The sequence below is a fragment of the Salvia miltiorrhiza genome, chromosome 6, assembly GCF_028751815.1.
Source record: "Salvia miltiorrhiza cultivar Shanhuang (shh) chromosome 6, IMPLAD_Smil_shh, whole genome shotgun sequence".
Classification (NCBI taxonomy): Eukaryota; Viridiplantae; Streptophyta; class Magnoliopsida; order Lamiales; family Lamiaceae; genus Salvia; species Salvia miltiorrhiza.
Window position 1 is genome coordinate 6,986,172 of NC_080392.1, and position 23,125 is coordinate 7,009,296.

The following is a 23,125-nucleotide window of genomic DNA, read 5'->3' on the forward strand; positions in this document are numbered from 1 at the left end:
TAAACCTTTAATTCATACTTTTCCTGTTCGAATTATTGTAGATTGAGATTTATGAGCTCAACTTTTAGGGAATCTATAGAATCTTTCACTGGAATCAGTCAAACCAATCTGAACATGCATCATTGACAAAGAAGAAGGATTCACCACAATTAGGTCAGCATGCAAAATAAGATTCATATATAACATTCAACTTCAGCCAGAAATTAATTATCATTAGCTAAGTCTAATTGCAAGAGTTGACATACTTTTTTTCCAATCTCAATTAAATACAGTGCATTACATAAAAAAAACCTTCAAAAAGTTTTATGATACAATTAACTTTTTAAATCTTTATCAGTTATTTTCATAGTAACATATATACTTAAGCAAGTTATATCGATAACTAACTCATTACAGAACTTAATTACATAAAAATATATGAAAAATCATTTTGTAGTTCTATAACTAATTCATATCTGATTGAATTTTTTTATACGAGGTTTTCTAGTGGCACTTCTATGCAGTTGAAAATTACTTAGAATGTGAGTGTATTACGAAAAACTTTATCTTATACATCTCAAACGCAAATTCTTTCAATTATTTCAAAAGAGTTGTGGCTGAAGTTTCTTATGGTAACATCAGTTTAAACGACACTATGGTGATGCAAGGCACCTAGGCTCACTGTTCGTATGAATGATAGTTATTAGGCTTAATAGTGATGAAAGTGGATTAATTTGAAAGTATTACTCATTCATCAACTATGATTATTGTTGTTCAAACATGGAAATATAAGCATTATTCATGTTAGATACCTGCTTTATCTTTTAACTTGATAATTTTCTGGATCATTTAGTATATACAGGATTCCAAGCTATCAAATATATCTAATCAATATCCATGTGACTATAAATAAGTAACAGTGAGATTCCTATTGTTTTTACTTTGATGTTCCGATAAATATATCACAGACAAAAAACAAAGATTCACAACTGTGGTGGCAGACTTTAGTTGTACTGTACATTAATAGGTAGATATATTACAAATTGAAAGCATTTAGGCATTTTGTCGAATAGTTGGTATGCAATAGCTAGCATATTCGAATAATAAACTCAGCACAATGAGAGTCCCTCACCAGCAGTCTCAAACTATACAACCAACAATTTAGTAGCAAGAACAGTTTCAACCATATGTCCAGTTCTAAGTTATTTCTCCAAAAATTTATCATAGTAATAAATGAAAATCGAGTAAATTTTAGAGAACATACTCAAAAATCGAATATTGATGAACCAAAGGTGACCTGCGTTTGATTGTGCGTATATGCTCTGGATTGGAAACAAGTGTGGGGAGGTAAAAAGTAAATCTTTGAAATCATGATTTATAGTTGATGAATGATACAACCATGGATGAACGCCTCCCAAAATTGTGTCATCGATATTGAAAGAGATGAGCTGAATAAACGGTGATTGATGAAACTGATTGCGCGTATATTGATTGTTGTTGTGTATATTGATTGTCGGTTACAGATGGAGAACAGATTTGAAAGAGATACACGCTCGTAGGTCGGTTACACAATGAAACGAAGAGATTTCAAAGAGATACATTAGAATTCAAAGAGAGGAAAATAAAGACTATTGAGAGCGCCATATAGGAAAGAGAGTGGCTGTGGGCTCTCCAATATGTATTCCATTATATAATTGATAGATGCCACACTTATCACAATTATTCACTTTCGATTTAATATATGGATTATTATTGTCACCGTGTTCATAGTTTTAGAAAACGTTCAAATGGATCGTATTAATTTGTGTGTTAATGGGCAAATATTCATAAGTTGTATATTAAAAAGGGTGGTGGTAAACAGTTATACTGTGGTCATCTGCAAATTATTTAAATAGAAAAAAATAATTTATTTAATTTATTTTTTAAAATAAAAATAAAATTTAGTTATTTTATTGTATTTTCTATATTGTAGTTATTTTTTTGTAACTTTTTTATTTTATTAGTATTTTTAATTTTTATTAAAAAATAAAATAAAAAATGCAAAAAAAAAAATTAAAAATAAGTGCAATGTAGAGAATATAATAAAATAACTAAATCCTAGTATTATTTTTAAAAATAAATAAATAAAATAAAATAAAAATCTATTGGATCAAATTGTAGGTGGCCACAATAGATTTATTGTATTATTAAAAATGTCATACCTTATAAACGTAAGTATTTTATACTCAAATTTAAGTGAAGAACCTATTTTTACTATTTGATGTTGATAAATTTGCTTGATTTTTTTGTGAAAGTCTTACACATTGACTGGTTTGACAGTTATCAATCATAAATATGTAAGAAAACTCTGAAAAAGATAACGATTTGACAGTTATCATTCAAGAGTACATCTAACCGGTGGGTGGCTAGATCATTTGACTGCCCGGTGAAATGATCTGATCGCCCGGACGGTCAGATGACTAGTCACCCACCGATTAGATGTACTCTTGACTGATAGTCGTTATATTTGTTGTCTTTTTCAGATTTTTCTTACACATTTATGACTGGTAGCGGTCAAATCAGACAAATATATAAAACTTTAACAAAAATACCACCCATCAACATCAAGGATATTTAAAGAATAGGGCATAAGAAGCTTGTGTTTATAAAAGAGGGCATTTTTCAAATACTACTCCTTTCGTCCCATAAAAACATGCATATTTTCCTTTTTCGTCTGTCCCATAAAAACATGCATAACCCATTTTTAGCAATAATTCTCCCACTAAACATCACAATCGATGTGGGACCCTTTCTCCACTCACACTACACTTTACAGGATTTCTTAAAACCCGCATCGTCTCATGCTATGCATATTTTTATAGGACGAAGGGAGTATAATTTAAGGAATACGGCATTTTAAATTTAGGTTAAGGTGCAGATCCATCCCTGAAGTGGTGGCCCCTAGAGCGTATACCCTCATTCTCGACCTTGGCCCAAATACACCCCAAGAGTCCATGAAAATTGTGCATTTAAACCCAGTGAGAAAACGATCGTTTCTCGCAGTTAACTTTTTTTTTTATATATATATTTTGGAAGTGGAGGAGCGTGTCAAGATTCTGATTGGACGGACAGGATGGGATCTTCCTCGCCACCATCAGCCCACAGAGCAATTCCCCACCGTTGCAAACCTACGCCCTCACCTGTGTCAACCCGGCCGCCAAGCTCCGCACCCAAGTCGACTCGCTGAACGGCGAAAACCCTACCTGGAACGACAAGTTCCTCTTCCTGGTCTTCGACGAATTCGTCTCGGGCGACACCTCCGCCGTCTACGTCGAGATCTTCGTCGTCGGCTATATCAAGGATTTCCTCATCAACAGCGCGCGCTTCTTCATCGGCACGTGCCTCCCGCTGCGCGCGCCTGCGCCTGAGAGCCCGATCGAAACCTCGGTCTTCACCGCTGTGCTGATCGGCCGCCCTTCCGGCAGATTCCTCGGCGTCCTCAACATCACCACCGTGGTCTACTACTCTCCATCAGCTTCCGAGAATTGATAGAGAGGAAGGCGAGGGAATCGCGCAGGCAGCAGCACCTGAGCTGGAGCCGCAACGATCCGAGGCAGAGCCAACAGTCCCCCGACGGAGACTCGTGCGATCTATCCGACGCCGACTGCACGACGTTGTCGTCCTCGTCGACGACCTCCACAGCGTCGAAGGATTGGAACACGTGGGCCCATTCCCCATTTCAGAATTTTAAAAAAAAATTAAGTTAATGACGAGCGACGACCGTTTTTTCGCTAGGACTAAATGCACCATTTTTATGGACTATGGGGGTGTATTTGAGCCAAGATCGAGAGTGAGGAGGCTTACGCTCTAGGGACCTCCACTTCAAGGGTGAATTTACACCTTAACCCTTTAAATTTTCACTCTTAATTTTTCTTGTGAATTACAAATGGACCGTATTAATTAATTCATTGTACGTGTCCCATTTTTAGTAACAATAATTTAATACTCGTGTATCATGAAATATGGGACATTCACATAAACTATTTCTATTCTACTTTTGAACTATATCACACCATTTATAATGTCTTGTTTTCTTTCTCTCACGCTTTCACATTTTTACTACTTTCAATACAAATTAAAATAACACAATATTAATTCCAATACATTTTGACCAATGCACGCAAATAACACTACAATCAGTGCAGACGCACACAACATTTACAATAAATAATCTCAATTGCTGTAAAAGAAGTAGCAAAGCTTTCCTATCATAAGCCAACAAGCTTGTTAAAAAATCGGATAATAATACATTTACAAGAGACACTTGGTCCGAATCACATGAGTTGATTGTTATCAACATAATGAATCAAATCCGAAGCCACATTCGACACCCAATTCACAGTAGTGCCAAAAAACAGTTCCCAAAACCAGAGATCCAATGCAAGGAGTGAAGAAAATATGAGCAACGCAAGAGTTTGGTATCGGTTTAAGGGCCATTGCAAGATTTCAGCTAATTTCTTGAGGAAGGGGAGAGAGCTACTTGCGAGATTCCTATGTTTGATGGACCATGCAGTTATCCATTGTACCTGAGAGGGGACGAGCTCGAACTCCTCCCGCAGCCGTCGTCCCAAGTCCGGCATGTGCCCGCCGCCGTACAGAATCGCGATATTCTTGTTGCCTCCATCAATGGCTCTTCGTAGAGCCTCTGTAGCAGCTCTGTTCCTCTCGCCGATGATGACAGATGTCTCTTCCACATCAGCTGTTACCTGTGCAAAACTATAAACAGTGGGAATTGTTTAAAGAGGGTTTCACCAAGGACATCCTCATCCTAATTTTTAGGCAAAAGGGTTCATCAAATCCCCAACTATGGTTTATTACTTATGATTAGGGCAGATGAACTGTACATCGAGATGTACCTTATGATTTACCTGGAAAATAGTAGTATTTGTTTGTGAGACACCACGGTTGATATGCAAACAAGAATTCCTTCTAGGCGATGTTTACTTTGGGTTGTTTGGATAGATGAAAACAATGTAAGTTAATCTAGCACATACTTTGATGGATTGAGCAATATCAAGCTTTTGTTGGATCATATATATTCGTACATCCAATCTATCACCCAAAGTGAACGCTCCAATAGACTACTATGAATATTTCATTTAGCTATGTGTTGAATTACTTTGAAATCATGTGCAACCTCTATCAGGTCACGTGTTTTTGCCTGCCTATAAATAAAAACTCAACCATGTTTTAGCGGCAAGCTTTCAGAGCTCGATATGTACACTTAGAGAAGTGATGAAAAGACTTTCCTTAAGAACTGGGAAAATCAAGATATCAACAAAAAAATAAACAGAACTTTTGTCCATTTACTAAGCATTTTGAAACTTACTCAGATGTCAGCCTCTTTGCTAGGAAAACTTTCATTGCTGCACCAAAATCGAGCCTGGACAAGGCTTCAAATTCTGGATATTCTGCTTGGTTTCCAATATCTGTACAAACACCTCCTATGATGAGCAAACCAACAAGAGGCATTGGAACAACACGAGCGGCCCATAGAAGTTTGGATTTCCAAGGGCCAAGATCTTCTCGGGATGGACCAGGCTGCACTATAGCTTTAGTGGATCTAAGTGTCATATCTCTGGCAAATGTGAAGAAGCTTTCACCTTTTTCAAGCTGAATCAGTCAGGTAAAAGATTACACATCACTACATGAAATCTTTTATGGTGAATAGGAAAGATAAGAAAGAATATGTTTGTTTCGGCAGGAATGCTGAAAAAATGTATTGCAAAATGTGATGCTATTGTAGGAAATTGTACATAAACCATGGTATATGTATAGTTTTGGGAGAAACAAATGGATATAGTTTTGTTCTCATAAAAAAAAGCCAAAATTGACAAAATTCATAGCAGAATCAGTATAGCTTTCTGAGTTCTTTTACCGTGGAAAGAAACCTAGCCCATTAGGACTCCAGTAATTACAATTCGAAAATGTAATGGCAACAACTAACAAGTAGGTATTTCTAGTAGTAGCTTTTTTCATCAAGATGTAGTTATTTTATATTGAATGACAAAGGTGTTGAGCAACACAATTTACTTTAAGGATATGAGGATGCAATTATACCTGGAGTAATTTAAAAGTTTCTAAGTCAAGATCAGCATGATACCAATTCTCTGCCTGGTAGTCGAGACAATCTAATTGAAAATCAAGCGCAAGTAACTTAGCCATTTGCCGCTGAATGCATCCAATTATATTAAATCCCCTTAAGTTTGAGCTGTTAAGTTTCTTCCTATCCTCAAGGCTTCTTCTGTTTTCTAAACTTTCTCTGCTAGCAACCATCTCATAAAGAACACAATCATATGCCTCAAGTTCTTTTTGTAGGGTTGCAAAGTACCTACAGAAACATGCACTTTAGAGTTCTCACAGGGACAAAAATGAGAATGTAGGAACGAGAATCACAATATAACTGTGCATATCAGATCTCTCACTGATCCCATTACTACATTCTTTCTAAATTCCAATTTCAGATAAATTCAAAGAACCAGAGAAATTGTTTACTTCATTACATAAACACTGTTTATGTATTGCACAAAGATAATGCATAAAAAAACAACCCAGTTTTAGTTGGTTCCTACAGCGTACAAACAAGAGAAATCTTGATTCCGTTCCATCTACTTGACTACTTCAACACACCAGTGTTGTCTAATACGAAGTTAAAACAGAAAATGCATTATATATACATATTTGCAGATGTACCATGTTCCACTTCTCATTGAGAGAAACCAACGGTTAAGATAAGGCCTATCCATATGCCCAGGTTAATGAGAATTTCGAATATAACCAGTTCGCAGAAATGATGAATAACACTCACTCGCCACATTCTTATGGTGTCATTTTGCTGCAGTTATAAGTGAAGAAATAAAAATGTTCCCTTCTAATTTCAGTAAGAAAAATTCAGTTTTAACATGTCCCAAAACTTTGCAGTAGTAAGAACAGAATTTAAAGCAAAGCAGGGAATAAAGTATCTTGACCTAACATTGGGATATTAACTAGTATAATGGCATTGCCAATACATATCCTTCAATAGTCAGAAGGGGAAAAATAGTGCAATAGAGTGGACGAGAAGGACCGATAAGGTGAAGCTTGTATTTGAATTAATTATATAATGAATGCATTTAGAGTTGCTCAGATTTGACAATTGAGTTGAAAGGCCGACTTAAAATTTCATTTCTAAAACTTGCAACTGTTTGGCTGCTTTGGAAATCTGTATCATGGAGTGACTGGAGTCTTTTATGAATATGAAGATTCTCCTCTTAAACAATGAATTTAGGAAACAGACAACATGGTTGATAAGTACCATTTTAATTTTATAGATTTTTTCACAAATAATCTCAAATAGGGAAAAGTATAAACATTTAGGCATTTAAGTAATTCGAATCAATCGACCACTTATGAATTGTGAGCCTCTCAAAATAACCTCTTTTTTACTCAATCCATTGATAATCAAAATAAACTCATTCACACAACACACCACAGAAACAAAAATTGCTTCATCTCCAAATCAACAAACAATACGTGATGAAAAAAAACAAAATGTTAACAAAAATTCAGAAAACTTACTCCTTATCAGCAATATGAATCGTCGAGACCAAATCCACCTACACAGGCAACAAAATCACCGAAAACCCCATTAACAAACCGCAAAGAATAAGGGGAAGAAAGAAAAATAACAAAAAAGTTATCTGCAACAAACAAAATTAGAAAAACAATAGAAACATTACTCGGACAAAAGGTTGAAGAAGGGACCAGGGAAACTTCTTGCGGTAGCTAAGAACAGCTGTCTGCAATTGGGCGTGGTCATCCTTCTTGAACCTCATGAAATCGGCGATGGAATTGTTCTGCAGAAACTGATCGGCGGAGCCATCATCGATCTTGGCGGAGAGCCTGAGGCGTCTGCAGGGGCGGAGGGAGTCGGAGGTGGAAGTAGATGGGAAAGAGCATGTTAATTTTGGGGATGTTATCGCCACAGAGCTATGGAGCATCTCTCAATTGGTCGGGGATAGAGAGGTTGAGTGTGTGTTGTGGGAGAAGACACAGAAGAGAAAGAGATGATGAATCTTTGGAGCCTGAAGTTTTCAGCTCCTATCTCTATTTACACTTACACGTAACGTAACTGCTATCATCAAAAGTTCATCATACAACCATTTATATTCTTTTTCTTTTTTGATTATATTCTTTCTTTTTTATCTTTACTCTAAAAAAAAAAACATCAACCACATTCCAAAATCCCTCGTGCCTATAATTTAATAAACTAAATCCGGCTAATTTAAAATTATCTTAGACTTAAATCCTATATATTTTAGAATTAAAAAGAGGTAATCATTTCATAGGAATCTAAAATGCCAAAAATATTGCTAAATAATCATTCCTTATACAAACTAAAGTAGTATATTATGACTACTTTTTTTAGAAATAAAAATACCGCAATTAATACGGTGTAATCATAGCATAAATAGTAAGTAAAATATTGTATCTTCAGAGACTGATAATCCAAATACTCTAAATACTTCGAAATTAAATTTTCACAGTATCCAGGCAACATAATAATAATTGGTGAATTGAAATTTAAATAACATAAAGCGCAATTAAAAACAGAGAACAAATCAAATAATAAACGACTCTGACCCTAGGAATGTATTATCGTTAATTAAACACATGCATTAATTTATTGATTCAATTACCAATTTAGTCCAATACTGTTGAAAGATCACAGTAGTATTCATAAGCTTCTCTAACGAAAGTAGATTAATAAATCCCTTATCACATTTAAGACTCAAAGGAATAAATTAACTCCCAACGACACACAAAGAATAACTTCCTATAGCTTCACTTGTCGCATTCAAGACTTAAGGCTAACACTATATCATGCATTTTTTAATCGGCTGAACAATTATCGCATTCAAGACTCAAACTGAACAACTAGACATGTAAACTATTGATCAGATAATAAGCTCCAGGAATCATGAATCACAAACTGGAGGGCAAAATGACATCAATAAATCAAACACACATATTTAATCAACTATGTACAAATCCGAAGTTCAGATTAAGAAAACTAGCCAGACATAGCAAAATAAAACATAAACATAATTAAATAGAACGCAATTTTAAAAACTGAATTAAATAAAACTCTTAATAAAATTGATGAACAATCTTGAATCTGCAATCCTTGCAGAAATCTGATCCAAGTTCTAAAAACTAGAAAGCAATGAAAAATAAAAGCTATAAAAATATGAAATATAGTTTGGAACTGAAAAATAAAGTTGGGAACCCTAAATAGGTCAAAAGAATATCTATATATAGGCACAGGAGATAAATACACTGTAGAACTCGAAAATACTGATATAATCCAAAAATCCCGCAAAATCTCGAAAATTCGAAAATTCATGTCGAGCACTATTCACTGTTGCGCATGACTTTCTTGTTTCGGCCATAACTTTCTCGTCTGAACTCCGATTTATGAACCGTTTGTGCCTACGAACTCGTATCACGATGATCTACAACTTTCATTAAGACCACCAATCCAAATTCAGACTACATATTTCTGTAAAATTCATCAAAGTTCGAAAAAGTATCATATTTCACAAGATAAAGCAATATGGACACAAAATAACTATCCAACACTCAATTTCTTATAAAAATGACATCATATGAATACTAAAAACCATGGAAATATGAGTTTTATCAGTATAATAGACCAGAATCTAAAACTATTCCTTGGTCTCTTTTCCAAAATTGTGCTCCTTCCCTCCCTAAGTGACTTAAAAATTTTTGACAGAAGAATTAAGAAGAATGTGTAAATGGATTGAAAGTGAGAGCCTACACTTTTTTAAAGATTTTTTTTTTCCTTTATAGAAATGTGCCACTTATAATGGGACGACTCAAAATTGAATACATATCACTTTTAGTGTAACAGATTGAGTAGTATATGTCGGGGGGCAAGAGTTTTAATAAATAATTGAAATATGTGTATAAATTGAAGAAATTATTCATCGAAGTTGAATGGAAGAAGAGATTCATAAAAATTGATATATTAATGGTTGAATTTTTTAAATAAATATTAAATTTGAATTAAATTTAAAATATAAGAGATAGTTTCCAAAAAGCGAAGAACTATCATTTTTATGGACGAAGGTAAATAAATAATAAGACTACAATATTTGTAGCAAATAGAGTATTTAATATTTCTTTCAAGCTATAAAATGTGGTATTCATTTCGATTTAATGTACTCCCTCCGTCCCAATAAAAGTGGCCACTTTTTTTTGGACACGGAGATTAAGAAGGGGATTGTTATGTTTTAATTGAGTGTGACCCACCAAAATTAGTGAGTAATTTTTTGAAAGTGGCCTACAATTGTTGACCAAATTAGTGAGTAATTTTGGCATTTTTAGAAAGTGGCCTACAATTGTTGATCAAATTAGTGAATAATTGTTGACTTAATTAAAGTAATCTTTTGCCATTTTTAGAAAGTAGCCACTTTTAATGGGACACCCAAAAAGAAAATGTGGCAATTTTTATTGGGACGGAGGGAGTATTTATTTACAAGATAGATGTAGTAATCCCCAACCCAATTAATCAAATCCTAAAGCCCAATCAACTCCTGTGACCTAAACCGACTCTGATCGTCGTTCTAGCCCACTATAGCCCAGACAAACACTAAAATAGAAGGCCTTTTAGAAAAAGAAAAAGTATAATGGGCAAAATGCAAAGGGTAATTCTATTCACGGCCCTATTTAACTCATTATAGTATATAAAATAATAATAATAAAATATTATAAATTTATTATTTTACCATATAAATCATAGCCCCAAATTAAATTCCTATTTTTATGTAGCCTCCAATCATATGCAAACACAATTCACGGTATAAATTCTTTTTTATTATTTTTATAGTCAAGTTAAATTTCAAATTTTTATTATTTTAGTCTAGGAATTAAGCCATTGATGCACGACTATCAAGCAGAGACCGCCGATAATGGTGGTGTCGAAGCTGGCGACGACAGAGAGCTTCAAGATCAAGAAGAAGGACGAGATGATGAAGATGCAAGGGAAGAAGGGGGGCGGAAGGGGCAGCTGGGGATTGACGCCGAAATATACGAGGTGGTCGTTCCACGTGGTGGAGGTCAAGAAGTCCTCCGACGACGACGCGCTCGAGTATGTCAAATTTTGCGATCAAGAGCTGAAGCCTTCGCTCAAAGACATAGTGTGGAGTTGGCAGGGGAAGCAACTTTGTGCATGAACATATTTGGGTTTCAATTAGTTTAGATTTATCGGTATGTGTAATAAATAAACAAATTCACAAAATCAAGATATTGTAAACTAAAACACACAATCAAAGACTCAAAGTTCTATGAGTATCAAGATATATGTATATATCTCCATGCTGAAATGTGATTAACTACATTTAGGAACATTAGAATCCGTAGAAAGATCCAATCACAAGAGTGAGGGCTGGAGAGCTAGTGAGACGACCGATACAATACGAGATCGTATGGCTTTGGGCGACGGCCGGCAGAGTGAGGACAATGGGCCTCCGACGCCACCAGGTACGCCAAAATCATCCATTGCAATGCTATTTATTCTCTGGTTTTCAATTCTTGGTGTGCTTTCTAACTTACATACAATCCATCGATTCTTTATTCTATCTATATATAATTGTGGATAATTTACTTTCTTTCAACTAGATTCACCCGTAGGCAAACGGTGATAGGCCTGCGTCAATGGCTTCCTTGATTCAAATAATAAATATTGAAATTTAATTTGGCTATGAAAAGAATTAAGAAGAGTTTCCACCGTGAATTGTGTTTGTATATGGTTGGGGACTATATAAAAGTAGAGATTTAATTTGGAGCTATGATTTATAGGGTAAAATAATAAATTTATAATAATTTTTTATTATTATTTTACATGAGGGACTATAGTGAATAAAATGAGGGTGGCGAATAGAATTACTCAAAATGCAAATAAGGCATCCACATTCTTATAGCCCAATTCTATTCCCCTAATCCCTTTCAAAAAAAAAAAACCTATTCTCGTTCTTCCAAAATTTCCAATCACCTTCCCTAAAACCAAATAGTAAAATACTTATCTCACAACATAAATACAAAATAATAAACTTTTTTGAAAGTTCAAAATTTGATTTGATTCTTTGGCAGCCTGTGTAGACATGTTGTGGCCGGCGCTCCCCAAATCTCTCACGATTCTAATTTTTAATTTTAAAAGTTTTTCTTCTTCTGTTGATTTTGACCAAATAATGGAAAGGTCCCAACTCCCAACTAAAATCAAATTATTCGTTCTATTTCTTTTCTTTGGAGACCACTCTAATATTTGATGATGTCAATCGAATCAATTTATTGTGATCCGTAGCAATTTTATTAGAACCTCAATTATTTTTTATTTAGTCAAATTAAACCAACTTAATGTAAAATCACACACGCAGCATTTTAATGTTCGAACAAGTATTAAGACAAGCCGTATTTCGAACTATCAGATATTTGGCAGCTAGATTGAGGAATTAGAACTTTAAGTCATGAGTCCCAAGGGGACACCAAATGGTGCGAACTCTTGTACGTGAACAGTGAAATTTAGGGATCAAACCCCACTACTCCCCTCCCCCAAATGTCAAAAAAAGAAAAAGAAAAGAACTTAAGTCATGGCTGCTATTCATGAATCATAATAATGTAATTAGATGAAAATAAAATAGATTTTGGAATATAATAATATACGATGATAATGGAATAAAATGAAATATAGGTTTTTTATGATTGGTGTTTAAAGAGAATAAATGAATATGAATGAATTGAAATGAACACAATAATAGTAATGATAGAAATACTAAATTTTTACCATTATAATTAAGGGAAAAGGTGCAGATAAGCCCTCCTAGGTGTAGCACTTATAACGTATACCTCCACATTCTCACTGTCTGTGCAACTAAATTCCCCAACTCAAGAAAAATGGTGCAAATACCCCCCTCGCCCTAACCTCCGTTTTCTCACCGTTAGTCAGCATTATAGTACATGCTTGAGGAACATGGTGCAAATACCCCTCAACTCAAGAAAAAATGGTGCAAATACCCCCCCTCTTCCCCAAGCCACTTATAACTTGCTTGCTTATTACCAATTGCAAATGTACATGTGTGATCCTGACCCAAGATCTTCACCAAGCCAAAGGTCTCTCATTTTTCTTTATACTAGCCTAAACCCCCCAACTCAAGAAAAATGGTGCAAATACCCCCCTCTTCCCCAAGCCACTCATAACTTGCTTGCTTATTACCAATTGCAAATGTACATGTGTGATCATGACCCAAGATCTTCACCACCAAAGACCTCACCTTTTTCTTTATACTAGCATAGATTCTCCACTGACAAGGCTCCTCACAATAAGCCTCACACTGATCCTTGCTTACCCTTCTAAAGTGAATTGGATGACCTTTAACAATGCTCCATGATACCAGTGCTTTCTTGCACTGAAACCATCCTCAAACCGCATGCCTAGAACAAGCTTCAAATCTGCAATATCTCCCCTTGGATCATACACAGCTTTAGGTTGTTTGCTTCTGACAACTTGACCATCTGAGTCACTACTATCAGACCTCTCTTTGTCAGAATCATCATATTCAGACAATCTTTCTTCTTCATTATCTTTCTCTAAACTCATTTCAGCAATCACACCAATACTTTCCTTGACATTGCTTCTTGCTTGCATATACTCTTCATCTTCTGACCCTAGCTCTTTATCACCTAAAGAATCATCTGACTCTACGTCATCTTCCTCACTATATTGAGGAACATAATCATCATCATCTTCATCTGTTTCATAAAGCTCCTCCATCAGCACATCATGCTCAATCCTTGGCTCAATGTGCACATTCTGCTCCTTCACCACTCTGTCAGTATCCTTGCCCTTCCTTGACTCAATCTGCACATTCTGCTCTTTAACTACACTAGCAGGCTCTTCCCTATCAAACACATTCTCTTTCCCTTTGGATTGATTTACCTTCCTCTTCCCCTTATTACTACTACTCTTAGGGCCTGTTTGATACGGGTTTATAGGTAGGATAAATTAAATTAATACAGACTAGTGTGATGTTTGATATCATGTGCAGTTAATATGGTCAACTCCTACTTAATCCTACTTCTCCATGCTATTTTGTGGGATTAACCCATACTAATAATCTGCCCACCCCCCTCGGATAAATTTAATACTGAGAAGTTGGATAAAAATTCTGCTACCCTTTCTCACGCATATCGATGCAAATGCCCAAGTAATGATGGACACACATGATATTTTTAAAATGATGTGAGGATAGTTTTGGTATTAGATAATATAATCCAACATAATCCTATGGATATCAAACATAATATAGGATTAAGTAGCCATGTTATCAAACACCCATGAAATAATATAAATCCACACTAACCCACACTAATTTCTCAAGATAATTTTAATCCTAATCAATCCTAAACTGCAAATCAAACGGCCCCTTAGTGATTGTTATAGTCTTCGTAACTGTCTTAGTAATAGTTTCAGTTTCAGTGACAGCCTTCTTGACCTTTCCCTTTTTCCCATCATCCACATAGATACTCACACATGTAATTGTAGATGTAACACAACTAATCATTTGCATTACCTGCTTATCATCACACAAATCCATAAACACTAAAGTTCTAGGAACCTTGAAAGCTAAACACCTCCAAGAAGTATACCCAAGCTGCTTGATTTCCTCCTCTAAGTCAAAATAACCAAACCTATCCTTATCTAAATCGAATTTCCCCAAAACTTCACCACCTGAGTACAATCTACCTGCGCCTAAGTTGACAAACTTCCCACTATGATGAATATACAAACCAAATGAGTCACTGCACAAATTGAAAAAAAAAAGAAATTCAATGTTATGGATGGGCAAGAAAAAGATTTAATGAAATAGTAAAGCAAAATCAAAGATTCACAACAATAGGCAAGTAAAGACTCAATTTTTTCTCTGAGCTAAGGGTGGCAAAGTACTATGGGCGACAAATTCTATACAGGAGGAAAGAGAAATACCTGTCTCCCATTTCGCGAAATATCGTCGTCAATATCTCTTACTTCGTCTTCTTCTCGGCGCCTCACTCGCAATATCTCGTCGTTCCAAGATCAAATTCTCCCATAACAGTTGCAGTCAAGATTCGAAAATGGTGACTGTAAGAAAATGCGGTGAAATTAGGTTAGGGTTAATATGATTTAACCCTAGCAAAAGAAACGATGTCGTTTGATGCGAATTCTAGTTCAAACGACATCTTTTCATATACTTTATCAAAACGCCGTCGTTTCGACTAATGCCACGTAATGCCACGTAGGCGCAACCTAAGACCGGACAATCACCGGAGGTAAAAATCGTGGAAAAATTGTTCAGGTGTTTAAGTTCATGGAAAATTTGATAAAAAAAAATAGTTCATGGAAAGTTTGGAAATCGCACCAAAGTTCATGGTTTTTCACGGCATTAACCCTTTGTATTACCATGCTTTATTTAATAATAAAATTGTCATTTTTACATAAATTATTATTATTATTATCATTATTATTATTATTGATGATGATAATGATGTAATTACGTTCACCTACTTGGGTCAAATACAATGGGTGAAAAATATAAATAAGAGCAAAGAATCAGCTGTGACAACATAGCCTTGGCAGACCACCGTTGGCAATCCACCCGTGGAAACGCCACTTGTAACACATATGTCAACCTACACCCGTGGCAACCATGTCAATGTCACTCGTGGTGCTTCCAGCTATGTTAACCTCCATTTGTGGCAGTTGTGTCAACGCCACCTTTGGCGTCTCCAGCTATGTTACTGCCACCCTTGGCACATCCAGGCATGTCAACGATTTAGGCCTAATTGCACTGTTTAATGGGCTTTAGGGCTAGGTCCACTTAATAACTTATAAATAGGACTCTTATGTATAGCATTAGGGGCCGATTCATTATAATTATTCAACTCTATAATTGTATAACTCTACAAATAGTAAATTCTCTCGGATTTCTCTCCGTGGACGTAGATCTTAACGATCAAACCAAGTTAAACACTTGTGTTATTTTTATATTTTTATATTATTTATGTTGAGATTAATTCCACACTTGTCAATTATATTATTATTATTATTATTATTATTAATATTATTATTATTGCACCCATATTTGTAATAGTATAATTAAAAAAATAAATTATTTTCTTAGTTAAAGGTTATGTGTTTTTGTTCAATATAACACAATAATTTTAATTTATTATTTTAACACAATACAATGTTAATTAATATATAATTAATTAGCGTTATTAAAAAAAGACTACAACAATTTACCTTGTGCATATGCACGGGTGAAATACTAGTACTAGTATATATAAAAGCTCATCCAACTTCACAATTTTTTTTTCCGCCCAAAACTATAGTGTAATTTCTATACCAATCATTATTTAGTCCTATCTTAAATTTGATAATTAACAATTAATTAAAGCATTAAATATGATAATTAGTTGATATCTTAAATATATATGTCAATATTGACTAATTCATTCACATATTAATAGTCGGTTATATGTATACACATGTATATAATCTAATACAGTACATAACATATGTATGTACATATCAATGTACTTATTTTTTGTGATTTATTTAATATAATATAGATAGTTTATAATTAGTACATAACATATGTATATTTATGATGATTTATATATATATATTTTGTTTATGGTAATTAGTACACCTACAAATATTATAGTATAGTAATTAATGATTCCTTCAAATATATTCATTGTCCATTATATAAAATGTAAGAATAATGAATTACATTATAACATGAAATATGATAATTTCTCACATAATTTCAAATTTTCAATTATTCCATTAAAATTCTAATTTTTTTTTTGAAATATTTATACCAATTATATTTGATCTATAGATTCTAAAAGAATAGTTTTCTTTCTCAAGCAATAAATAACTTTTCTACTAATCTCTTTATCTTTATGTCAACGCTAATCTTCTTATTTTATTTGTTATTTTTTCTACTAATATTCTTATTGTATGTAAAATAAAACTATTCTCATAAATAATAAGTTATATTTTTTCTACTAAAATTAACTTACTAATTTTAGATATTTTTTTTAGTTTGTCTTCATTTCGTCTACTCCAAATCATATTGGTATTTTTTTTGTTATAAATTTTCTATTATTTTAATTAAAATATAGTTAATTTTGTATCTCTAAAATATATTAGTTATATAGATATAAACTATGAATCAAAGATTGGCTAAAATAAATTAAAAGTCACTTTAAGATATAAACTATGAACCATTTTTTGCATTTAAAGATCTACAGTGAATTCATCATTTTATTGGATGGTCATGGGTTCCAATCCCCTATGAGCCCCCCCCCCCCCCCAAATTCATCACTTTTACTGCAAATGAACTATCATTGCACCCCGTGCAATACACATGAAATATTTCCGTATTTTCATATATCTATATATATATAAGCACAACCATTTTCAAAAATAGTAAATCATTTTTTCCCGCAAAAAATCACTTTATTATTTTTAGAAATAATTATGTTTTTTAATTTTAAATGGCATATCATATTTATGTATTGATAATTTTGGATCAACAATTAATAATTAATGTTACAATGACATAACTCATGACAACACATTAATTTTAATATTTTAACTGAATGTTATTTCTATAGTGACATGTAATAAACTTAAGAAGATTTACTTATATACAATTAATAATATATTATGTTATATAAATGGTATATTCCATACAATATGCGTATATATATATATATATTTATTTATTTATTGATTATAATCTATAATAGATAAGATATTATAGTCTATGAATGTTCACTAATTTAATATAATATATATCTATAAAATAATTCTATTATTAAATTGAGGTTTTTTATAAAAGAAAAAGTAAAAAAATCCCTTGAGAGCACAAAACGCAGACTAAGGGCACGAAACTCGAAAAGAGATCGTTAAACAAAGAAACTTGAAGACACTAGCGATCCCATAAATCAGGATAGTCGTCCATCTCATCTGACCAACGTCTATGAACTATGTTATTCATTGCATTCATGCTATCATTATTGCTATAATCAACCACAAAGTTCCTCGGATTGTAGCCCATTTCCCCCGCATTCCTGAGGCGACCTTTTATGCTACCTTCCGTAACTGCTTGCATGGGCTCACTTCCCATGCCCTTTCCCGTGCCCTTTGGGCGGCCACGTCCCCGCTTGGTCGTCTTGTCCGAGAGTAATTGCATCCCCTGACTAACCTGCTCCTCTAACCGACTAATGCGACTAGTAATATTGTCCGGGCCAAGAGCGGACAAATCCTTGTTACCTTCATGCGAAACCCCCCCGCTTTTGTCCAAAGTTGGGTCACGTTCGAGAGCAACAGCTGTGTCGTCAATAATCGGTTTGTTCAAACCCGTGCCATCCGGAGCCTCCATCTCCAAAGTTTCCTCCACATCAGAGTACTCCTCGTTAATGACCAAGTCACTATCTTTAATCACATCTTTATTCCCCTGAATCGGAACCAGTATTTTGTCCAACAAATCCGGCTCAGATAAATGAACCCCGAAAGACGGTCCAGAAATAGGATCCAGCCCGTATCCAAACAAGTCTCCGCATTATTCTCCAAGTCCAGAGCCTGAAATGCATTTCGTGTCTCGACAGCCTCTTTATGAAGAACCGGAACAACAATCTGTTTTTTTACCGCCTGTTCGGCGATCTTTGACCAAGCCTCAACAGGTTTAGCATGAGTTTCTCTGCCGATTCCGTCGGAGCAACCTGCTGCTGAAGTGGCAGCCTTCTGCTGGCCAAACTCTGGCTGCACCGGCTTCCAAGTTAGTTGTTGTTGAACATTTATATTTGCAGCCTGTTCATTCGAGGTAATCGCCGCCTGCCAATGCGGTCCATTGTGAACTTGCGTAATCTTAGCCTTATCATTGACCGTGTCATTCTGCTCACCCATCCCCCCAAACTTCGACTTGCGGCATCTATCGGGGGAGTGTCCCGTAATCTTGCAACGACCACAATAAAGAGGGAGATTTTCGAAAACAAACTTAATATGAAAAGAAAAATCCTCCATATCAATAAGAAGAGTATTAGGAAGAGGGTGAGACATATCTATTTCAACAAGAATACGGGCGAAATGTCCAAAATCTCTACCTGCCGAAGCACCATCGATCTTGAGAGGATGGCCCAAGTAACGACCAATTCCAGAGATAATTTGTGGATTCCAATACTCGATAGGAAGATAATGAATTCGCACCCAAACATTAGCTAAGGGAGAGTTTTCTTTGAATGGATCAAAGTTGCGAGTCCACTCTCGGAGCCTAAGAAGACCCTTTGACAGCTCCCAGATCACCTTTGCCTTTGCCGTAGCTTTATCAGTCGTTGTAGTAAAATGGAGCGTGTAAAATCCCTTTCCCAGCGGAATCAATTGCCAGTCAGAATTTATACCCCAAATCTGTTGAAGCTCCGACTTCAACTCCATAGTTGAACGTGGCTTATCGCCTTTCCCCAACAGAAGTCGTCCTGTTAGTGCATGCTCAAAAGCTTGGACCTCCTTTAAATATAAAGCCTTTGGAATTTTGAGAGAGAATTGATCTCCTTCCTTCGTTGGACGCAAATCATGAAAAACATGAGCAGCTAAATCTTGCCGTTTAACAGGTCGCTTAACAGTAGCACTAGCATAAGAAATCCTAGCGTTATCGGCCACGCTAGGATTTACAGAATTCCTATCAACTGCCGTGCAATCGGCATCATAAGGTTTTGTGGCCGATGTCTTCCCAGCGGCATCCTGGGGCTCAGTATTCTTCACCGCACTGTTACCAACCGTGGCAGATATAGACCGAGCGGAAGAAGATCGAGGTTGAGGGTGTTCAAAATTTGCAGAAACAGAGGGGAGATTTAGGAATCCCTTATCTTGAGTTCCGGCTGACGAGGTGGCCCGAGCAGCAGAATGAGTCATCGAGTTAAAGCTTGAGGGAGGAGTTCTTGAAGCTCCCTTATCATGAGCTCCGGCCGGCGAGGATGCCGGAGCAGCAGGACGATGTTCCATTCCGGTGTCGGCTAGGGACTGGGCGCAGTGCGCGGATCGAGGATGGGCTCGGCGCTGATGCTCGTTGGCGGCGGAGCTCAGGTGCGCAGCCGCCTCGCTTCTCAGGAGCAGCCCGTCGTCCATACGTCGCTTCTCAGGAGCTCAAGGAGGTGCGCAGACGCCCCATCTGTTGCTGCTCGGCAACCAGCGATGAGGCGGATCGGCGAGCTCTCTCGACTGCTGCTGGATCGGCGATGAGGCGGATCGGCGATGAGGCTGGATCTCTCTGCTGGATCGGCGATACTGCTGCTGGATCTCTCTCCAGCCTCTCCGCCACGCCGAGCTCCGGACTGGAGGCGCTGCTGGAAAGTCTTCGATGAACAGTAGAGTTCAAGAGATGAGGCGTGCTGGAAGCGCTCTATAAAATAATTCTATAGAAGGGGAGGGGCAAAAACATGCAAATATTCTAAATTATAATTGTTTAAACAAAATAACTTATAATGTCAATATTATATATATGTAATCAAAGTAGTTCATTAAAAGTAAGTTGTCACTCACATACACAAACATAAAATGAATAAATTTTCACCTTTAAAAATTTGAGGACATTATAGAGTAGTAGCTCTTAATCAAGACAAGTGATTTGCTACATTTGTTATCAACTTTATAATTTTTCAATGAAAAATACTAACTAAGATGTGAATAGGATTAAAAAAATTAGAATAAAATCAAATTCGTTATTACAATTTAAACTTATGAAAATGATCAATTTTTTTTCATGAAGCGTATATTTCTATATAAAAAGAAAGCAAAAATGTGAAAATGTCAATTCAAAATGATTTCACTTCATTGAATTTTTTAAAAAATAAATCATTTACTTTCTTAAAAAAAATCTTAAACTTTTATGTTATCTTATGTCATTTTTTTCTCATTCAATTTATATATTCCATTAAAAAATTAATTCATTTTAGCTTCAAATTTTTCTTTAAAAAATCATAAATTCACACGACAAAAGAGTATAAATTTCAGTGTGCTCAAAACAATCATCAAACTTCTTCTCATCTTTATTGTCCTGATACGCGTTAATTTAATTCTTTGATTCACTCTAGCATTAATGTATTGTCAAATAATAAATATGGACATGTTAGGAATATACTTGTATAATTTTCTTTTACAATGATTTTCTTAATCATTTTGCAGAATTCAATTAGCCTATATAACTGGGACGAATGAAGTATTTTGAAAAAATTCAGAGTAGTATATTATGCATCAAATAATATAAATTCTATAAAATCTTTTTTACTACTATGCATAAATAAAGTTTGAGAAAAAATTTATTTCTTAATAGAAACCTAAAATAAAAGCAGATGAATATTTTGATGGACATTTTAACTAGCTAATAATGATAGTTGATAAAAATATGTTGTTAATTGATATTGGTCATTGATTTAACTTACATACAACTATAAAAAGTCACCTTTATTTAAACAACTAGTACGCTCCCCCGTGCGATGCACGGGTTAATATATATTTCTCTCGTCCTTATAAAATGTATCCACCTCGCACAGGCTAATATATATAATTTTAAAAAATATATAAATATGTCAAAATATCATTATTTATTTATGAGTTAGATTAATTTATAACAAAAAAAATTCTATTAAATTAAATATTATTTTATTTGAATTAATGTATAATAATAATGCAAAATGAGTATAATTTTAAATTTATTGAATATTATATAATAATAATTAAACTATAAAGACAAATTAGAATTACGATAATAGTAACATAATCCGAATTTTTTTATATAGATCAATTGTTGTATACACAATCAAAAGTAATAAATGAAATTATAAATGATAAGTATATAAATAAAATTAACATGAATATATTTGTTATAAACAGATAATAATATATTACACATAACTTAAAATTATTGCAATTAAATGATAGAACATTCACATAGTAATAAACTTTGTATAGTATGACATTTGTGAAAATATTTATCATTGTATACATGATCCATATGTAAATAAGATTGTCCGTCAAATGGTTTATTATTTGTTAAATCAATAAATTTTGACAGTTTCCTTGAATTGCAACTTTATATCCATCAATTATACTCATCCTTGCACAATCGATACGTGAAGACGATTGTTTATGACATGATACATCATTAGTTAAATTAATAAATTTTGAAGTTTGACTAATTCTTTCATATGAAATCTGACTTCCAATCCTACTCTTATTCGCCAATGTCAAATACGGAGTATTTGATTAGATATAGACGGCATGGCGTAATTCTAAACAATGTACTCCCTCCGTCCCAATAATGAAGTCTCCTTTGTTTTGGGCACGGGTATTTAGGAGAGGTAAAGTTGATGTTAAATTAGTAGGGACCACATAATTAGTATTTTAATTTATGTTATTTTATTTCTTAATTAAAGCAACTAATTCCTTCTTCCTCTTCCATCTGGAATCCGCCCCAAAACATGCAAGTTCCACCGGCCGCAAACATACACTCAATTTCTTCTTCCACCGAGTTCCACCGGCCGCAAACATGCAAGTTCCACCGGCCGCAAACATACACTCAAGTTCCACCGAGTCGCCGCCCTTATTCCTTCTTCCTCGTACTCAATTTCTCAAAATCGAGCCCAAATTTAGTGGACCAGCCGGCCGTCACCTTCTTCCCCAAATTCCACCGGCCGCCAGAAATCAGAAGCTCCTCCTCCAATTCCACCGGTCACCACCACCATCAGAAGCTTCCCTAAACTCCCTTCGTCTCATCTCAGAGACGCCGCCGGAGCCACCACCATTTTCCCCCAAATCTGCAAAATCAAGCTCAGAAATCCACCGCACCACCGCGCAACCCTACCACCTCTGAGGGGCCGTCGTGCCGCCGCACCGCCTTCGAGGAAGAGAGTAGAGAGAGAGAGAGGCGGTGGAAGGCAGAGTACATACAGAGAGTCGCCTTTTGCAGAGGGCGGCGCCGCCGCTTGAAAAATGGGCGGCGGC

The 23,125-nt window shown here is 35.1% G+C and overlaps 2 protein-coding genes across 3 annotated transcripts; one reads left to right on the top strand and one right to left on the bottom strand.

The window, feature by feature from the left end:
* The first annotated feature begins 2,972 nt into the window (after positions 1-2,972).
* Positions 2,973-3,507, top strand: LOC130990420 (uncharacterized). The gene is made up of 2 exons (XM_057914655.1): positions 2,973-2,996; positions 3,091-3,507. The coding sequence occupies exons 1-2, from the start codon at positions 2,973-2,975 to the stop codon at positions 3,505-3,507; spliced, it is 441 nt and encodes a 146-aa protein (XP_057770638.1).
* A 592-nt stretch (positions 3,508-4,099) lies between these two features.
* Positions 4,100-8,159, bottom strand: LOC130988302 (uncharacterized). 2 transcript variants are annotated; one of them, XM_057912113.1, is made up of 5 exons: positions 7,737-8,159; positions 7,576-7,613; positions 6,079-6,349; positions 5,348-5,631; positions 4,100-4,734 (listed from the first exon to the last, which is right to left on the bottom strand). In XM_057912113.1, the coding sequence occupies exons 1-5, from the start codon at positions 7,995-7,997 to the stop codon at positions 4,293-4,295; spliced, it is 1,296 nt and encodes a 431-aa protein (XP_057768096.1). In that variant the 5' UTR covers positions 7,998-8,159; the 3' UTR covers positions 4,100-4,292. The 2 variants fall into 2 exon arrangements, with proteins under 2 accessions (XP_057768096.1, XP_057768097.1); XM_057912114.1 differs by having other exon boundaries at positions 4,100-4,724; positions 7,737-8,144.
* Positions 8,160-23,125: the final 14,966 nt, after the last annotated feature.

Bases quoted from the DNA above. Each gene is read 5' to 3' on its own strand.
- LOC130988302 (XM_057912113.1), bottom strand. From the start codon at position 7,997: ATGCTCCATAGCTCTGTGGCGATAACATCCCCAAAATTAACATGCTCT. The intron at 5,632-6,078 runs GTATAATTGCAT...TGACTGATTCAG, and splicing joins AAACTTTTAAATTACTCCAG to CTTGAAAAAGGTGAAAGCTT. The intron at 4,735-5,347 runs GTAAGTTTCAAA...CACTGTTTATAG, and splicing joins GCAAAGAGGCTGACATCTGA to TTTTGCACAGGTAACAGCTG.
- LOC130990420 (XM_057914655.1), top strand. From the start codon at position 2,973: ATGAAAATTGTGCATTTAAACCCA. The intron at 2,997-3,090 runs GTGAGAAAACGA...TTGGACGGACAG, and splicing joins AAATTGTGCATTTAAACCCA to GATGGGATCTTCCTCGCCAC.